At 40.9% G+C, this 6,135-nt stretch overlaps 1 protein-coding gene across 1 annotated transcript in view; it reads left to right on the forward strand.

Moving 5' to 3' along the window:
- Positions 1-6,135, forward strand: part of WDFY4 (WDFY family member 4) — a gene marked incomplete at its 5' end in the record, with an annotated part of 101,992 nt that overhangs the window by 39,380 nt on the left and 56,477 nt on the right. The window contains 3 exons of the mRNA XM_010024707.1: positions 2,273-2,434; positions 3,247-3,496; positions 5,517-5,683. Of these exons, the coding sequence (XP_010023009.1) occupies positions 2,273-2,434; positions 3,247-3,496; positions 5,517-5,683 (579 nt within the window). The remainder of the gene's footprint in view (positions 1-2,272; positions 2,435-3,246; positions 3,497-5,516; positions 5,684-6,135) is intronic.

Raw genomic sequence — 6,135 nt, forward strand, 5'->3', positions numbered from 1 at the left:
CTTGGGAGGCCAGGTCTACTGGAAGTTGGTGGAGCCAGTCTCACAAGGGCAAGAACTGCTATGGTAGGGGACTTGCCAGGCTGGTCAAGGCAGCTTTAAACTAGATTTGTTGGGGAAGAGGGGCACTGATCCATCCCAAAACTACCAGTCAGATGTCAGCACCTGTAATGAATGCTTGGAGCGATGCAGAGCTGCTCCAGTCAGTGAGATTTATTCAGAGCTCAGCTCAGATGCCTGTATACAAACACTCATAGTATGGGGAATAAACAAGAGCAATTGAAGATGTGTACACGTCTGTAGAGATATCATTGGCATCATGGAAACACGGAAAAGAGAAGGTTGTGTGGAGACCTCATAGCAGCCTTCTAATATCTGAAGGAGGTCTACAAGGATAACAGGGATTCTTCATCAGGGGCTATAGTGATAGGACGAAGGGTAATGGGTTTCAATTTAAACAGGGAAAGTTCAGGTTAGATACAAGGAAGAAGTTCTTTACTGTGAGGGTGGTGAGGCACTGGAACAGGTTGCCCAAAGAAGTGGTAAATGCTCCATCCCTGGCAGTGTTCAAGGCCAGGCTGGACTGAGTCTTGGGAACATGGTCTAGTGTGTGTCCCTGTCCATGGCAAGGGGATTAGAACTAGATGATCTTAAGGTCCTTTCTAACCCTAACCATTCTATGATTGTAGAAAGTCCCATGAGTGTTACACAGCCTGTCAAAACAGAGTCCTGTGCTGGTTCTTCAATTACCCTCATGCAATAAGATAAAATAAGCCAGTAGCTTACTCTGCAGTTGTTCAATGCTTCAGGTATATACACAGCCTTTCCATATGCTTTGTTTCTCCGATCAGGCAAAATAAATGTCATGAGAACACTTTACTAAGTCTCTTTGGTACCCAGAATTTCATAAATGGCTAGGAGAAAGTGGGGAACAAGCCTCACATTTTCAAAGCTGGAAGCTTGTCTTTGATTAAAGATTAAATTTGATTAATTAGTATGATAATGAATATCCTAGGTTGTATTTTGTAGTTATTTGCATGATGATTTGGCACCTGAGATATTCCATTGAGTTTAATGACGTTTCTGCTGATCTTTTCAAAAGGGAGGCTCAGATAGGAAGTGCTGTTTGAAATTCTCTGGTTTGTGTTCTGTGTAGATCTTGGCTATGTGAACTTTGTGACCCCAAAACCTTGGGTTTTGGTGGAGAAGTTAAGAGAATAAAGCCCATTTCGTTTCTCTACTCTCTAAGTTTAAGGATCCTACACAGTAGACCATTGTTCATTATTTTAGCATGTGTTCCTCTGAGGTTAGTATTATAGTCTCTGGCTTGTGGTTGGAGGGGTAGTGGTTTAGGGCAATAGCATGTCTTGCTGAAGATCACATAACAATTTGTTTGCAGAGTGAGGACTGCAACTTGTAATCTCATGACAGCAGTTCATCAGTCTTGTACTTGCACAGAGACCTTTAGCTTGAGAAGTTAGTTCCAATAAAACAGTATGATTCCAATAAAATGTATGATTGTTAATGCGAGATCACTGTTTTGTGAGTCTGGTGCATTCTGGAAGGAAAGGAAAGATGGCCAGGAAGTTCTGTCAAACTGCTTTGGAAAACGTGTATTACCAGAAACACCTGAATAGCACTGGGGTTTAGGGCATGTCTTTGCTCTGTAGTGGAGCAGAGGAGTTACTATGGGTGTCAGCTCTACGAATTTCCAGTTCTAGCGCTAGCTTAAGCATCTCTACACCACAATTCCATTAACTGGTGTATTTGTACTCCAAGTCACTCATTGCCACAAGACTTAGGCTCCTAAATCTCAAAAATGTTTCTGGAAACAGTTGGTTTCCTGTCTGCAAAAAGGACACATGGACTGTTCCTTTGCAGTTTATGTTTATGCAACAAGGAGCAGGCCTATTGTTATGCATCCTTACATCAATTGGGGTCTCTACAAAGAGATTAATTGTCTTTTATGCTACTTGCAGTTCTAATTCAGCTCCAAAAAGAGGAGCCTTAAATTTTATTTGCTGTTATCTTTCTGCTTTTGAGTAGTTCCATTAATGACTCTTGTTAAGATCTTGTTTATCTTCATGGTGAAAGTGTGCAACTTGCTCTCAGATGTTGGCCTTATCACTATATTGTCTGAAGAGCTGTCAAACTTGCAGTCACAGGCCATATTCTCTAATTTTTCCTGTAAAAGATCAGCTAATGCCATCCTCTGCCCTTCACAGAGTTTACATCTGCAGCACCTTGGTGTAATGCGTTATAATGTTTCTTCCAGGGATTTGTATCATGTATGGAGCAATACCGAAGAACTGGGCAGGAGCTATATGCCTCTTTGCACAAGAACCACATGCAGGTAAAGAACCGGAATGTTGTGCAACAGCTTTCTATTGCTGAAAAGATGATCTTGCACTACCCTGAGAAACTGGGCATGTCAGAAGTGAGATGAGTAGTATGCCCAAAGGAATGCTGAGAGTGAATACTCCATTCCTGACATCACCACTGAGGTGTGATACAGCATCACTCACCAGTCAGATTTCTCACTTTATCTTCAGGAGCCTTTTCTCTTTGGTTTAAATAAATTATTCCACTCTCACAATGGCAGAAATGAAAGAGAGGACTTTGACCTTTTTTTCTTAGTAGCCTGTAAAACTTTCCAGGAGGCCTCAAGCTCATAGCCAGTAAAATCTCACTGTTTCTGTTTCAAGGTTGGCCATCAGAGATCAATGAGCTTTTAGTTCTTTGAAATTCTCACCTCTTCTCTCCTTTAAATTTATATCTTAGTGCCCCCCTCAGCTCCCTGCATGTACTTCCTAAGTAGAAAAATAGATGCCATGCTTGGAGGGAGCACAGTACACTTCTGAATCAGACTTTCAGACTGTGCTTTCAGTGAACAATGGTTGTTGTCATTTGACACAAACATTCACCAGAAAAAAATGGAGTGAATAAAACCTCTGTGATGCTGTTCTCATGGCTCACTGCTTTTGGGTTGGAAATCTAATGAAAGCAGCCATTTTCAAGGAGGTTGATGTTTACAACATGATTGTATTTGTCACTGTATCTTAGTTTAAGTTGTAGCATCTCACACTGCATGCTTTCAGTGGTCAGTTGGACCTGTGTTTTCTTGGTCTGCAGCCCTCCCTCTGTAGTGATCCTATCCAGTAGGTTGGGTAGAATCACTGGGGTGGTGCCACTGCTGGATGGGAGGCGGGAAGCCTGCTAAAGGTGACACAAGGCGGTTCTGTTCCACAGATACTGCAGTGTGGTTACAGCAAAGCAGCAAAGGACTGGATGATACTTGAGGAGCAACTTTTCTATGGAAGGGGCCCATGGAGAGATGCATCACGATCATTAGAGCCACGATGGATTCTTGATTGTTACGAAGGGCCTTCACGAATGAGGAGAAGGATTCAACTTGTAAACACCCGAGCAACAAGGATGCGAATGAAGAGCGAGGTAGAAAGCTTTCACAAGAGGCACACAATTTCTGCAGCAGTTGCTGGTGACTTGATATTCACCTCTTTCCTCTGGTTCTCACCACCTGACTCATCAATATGCTGTGACATGCATAGACAACCAGAACAGGTCTGGTTTTGAGAGAGTAAGAGGGGCTGCAATGTGTTTAGCAGCCACAGAATTACTTTTCCTCCTTTCTGTTGTAAGATCTCCCCAGACAGATGAGAGTATAACCCAAGCATACATTCTGGTTTGTAATCTCATGGGCATAGCGCTTCCCAATGCAACAGAGTCCAGTCAGAAGGCTGCACTGTCTTGTTAGTCTTATGTTTCTTAGGGATGATCAAAAGGGGAATTAGAGTGGTTTGAACTAAGCGTTGAAATGTATATGTGGGGTATTTACTACTGTCTGTCTCTTAAGCATTTTAGTATATCAGGAGCTTCCCATCTCTAGGATATTTCCAGCTTTCATGTGAAGCTTGGATTCTGGCAGTTTTTTGTAGACCTGTTGGTATGTTTTTTATCCTATAACCAGCCTCATGCAAGGTCTTCTTTGAAAAGACAGTATTTTCCTTTTGACTAGTTGTTGACATTTGTTCCTACGTTTAATTGTTCCTTTGAGTCCTTTTAAATAAGTTTATTTGAATTTCCAAGGCATATATTTGCAACGTAGTTCCAAATCTGTGTTTTTGTCTGTAGCAAGGTTCTGAATTATGCTCACCTCTCTGCATACTCCACTCTAGTCATACCTAGTCTCTTTTCAGGTTCTCCTGGAAAGCAGAAATGAAACAACCTCTCCTGCTATAATGTTTTAGGGCTAAAATCACACCATCAAGAGGGTAGACACAAACAGCCAAAGAGAATTAGAGTTGGTGTATGGAGTTCTAGGTCAGAATTTCATCTAAGTTAAAAAACCTTATTGTCAGTCCTCTGGACTAAAAAGTCACTGTAACATCTGGGGGAAAAACAAGTTAATTGTTATAGGTGGTGTATAAACTGTCTTCAGAATTTATTACTCTCTTGTTGCCACCAGAAAGATCTCAGAGCAAAAAAGTTATCTTGAAATGAAAGCGTTGAGCATTCTTAGCCGCCTGGAAAGCTTCCAACTGCTTAAACTCAGAAGGAAAAGTGTGGACTCTGAAACAGCATTTAAAACCAGGTGATAGATGGCTCAGAGAAGTGGTACTAGGAAATGTAACTTTCCAAGAACGTGGGAAAAAAAGTGGAGAGTGAAAGGAAATCATCAAGAATATCAATATGTCAAATTCTTACTTAGCATTCAAAGTAGAAGCAGATTTTTCAAAATATGATCATTATGTCAACATTTTTCTTTTTCCAAGGCCAGGTTTTCTGTTACATGAGACATTAAAAGAGGGTATCGGGGAGCGAAATGTGGTACAGAAGTCAATAGTTAATGGGGAGGGGGAGAGGACCCCAACATTGGGAAAGAACTGTAGTTTGGAAGTGCTAGCCAAGTCTAAGGTTGTGGATTTCAGCCACCTTTATGGCTGCTCCACATCAAGCTTCTAGTGTATGTAGTGAACACTGTTGGGAATAGGCAGTATTGTTATATGCTTTTTAGTGTGATAGGGCCTAGCAAATAAGTGAGACTAGAGCTCATTGTACAATAAGGCTGAAGTACTATATAGTTTCTGCTTGAAAGTGGTTACACTCTACCTCAGTAGGAAGGCTGATCGTGCCTGTGTGCACTGCATAAAGTTGCAAAACCTGGGACACAGTTTGGGCAAGATATGAGTGTCTCTCCTTGCTCCTGCTCAGTGCATGCCCCAAAAGACTACCATTTTCAGTTTCTCTTTATTTTCTAATTATCAGTGATTACAGGAATTTAGTTTGAATTATGACTAAGTGCAAGTACGTGGTTTTAGTTCCCTGAACTAAGCATCCTTCCTTAGCAGTCACAGATTCTACATTTTTCTTGCCTGTTTTTTCCAGAAAAATAATGCGATTTCCCAAGGTAGAACAGATTGAGTTAAAGTCTAAATGGCAAATGCTTTTGGTGTCATCCTGCTCACTCTAAAACTGCAATCTCTTTTATACTGATACAGGAGAGCTGACATTAAATGGAGCAGAAAGGGATATGGATAAGAAGGGATTGGATTGTAACCAGCTAACGTTCTTCCCTGCTCTACATGAAAGTTTCCATTCAGAAGACTTCTTGGAACTGTGTGTGGAGAGACAAATTATATTGCAGGAGTTTGCAGAGAGTGAAAAGGTAGGAAATATGAACTAGAGAATTTTCTTTGGAGAGATAGCAATTTAGAGGCTGAATTGGATGTGGAGGCCTATCTGTTCCTTTCAGTTTGGGGTTCAAGTTTATTTAGGCTACGATGAACATCATCACTGTTTACTAAGAGCAATTACAATTTGCCAGCCTCTGTATGAACTCCTATATAGACTTACTGTTGGAAAGTATTTAACATTAACTCTTTGAAGTAACAGAAAAAAATCTAGGCATGTAACCAAAGTATTCTCATACCTGTGAGATAGTATAGTCTGAATTTGCCTAAGACATGTCAAATTATAAGACTGAGAATTCATGTTCTGCTTCCCCACCTTTACTCATGCTCAGAGCAGTGCCTGGATCAAATTTATTTACTACTTCTGGAAAAGTATGCCAATTTGTATAGGTTGCTAGTTCAGTGATGTTTAAATCTCCTCCTGCTG

This window comes from Nestor notabilis, unplaced genomic scaffold (assembly GCF_000696875.1).
Source record: "Nestor notabilis isolate BGI_N333 unplaced genomic scaffold, ASM69687v1 scaffold1422, whole genome shotgun sequence".
NCBI classification, from domain to species: Eukaryota; Metazoa; Chordata; class Aves; order Psittaciformes; family Psittacidae; genus Nestor; species Nestor notabilis.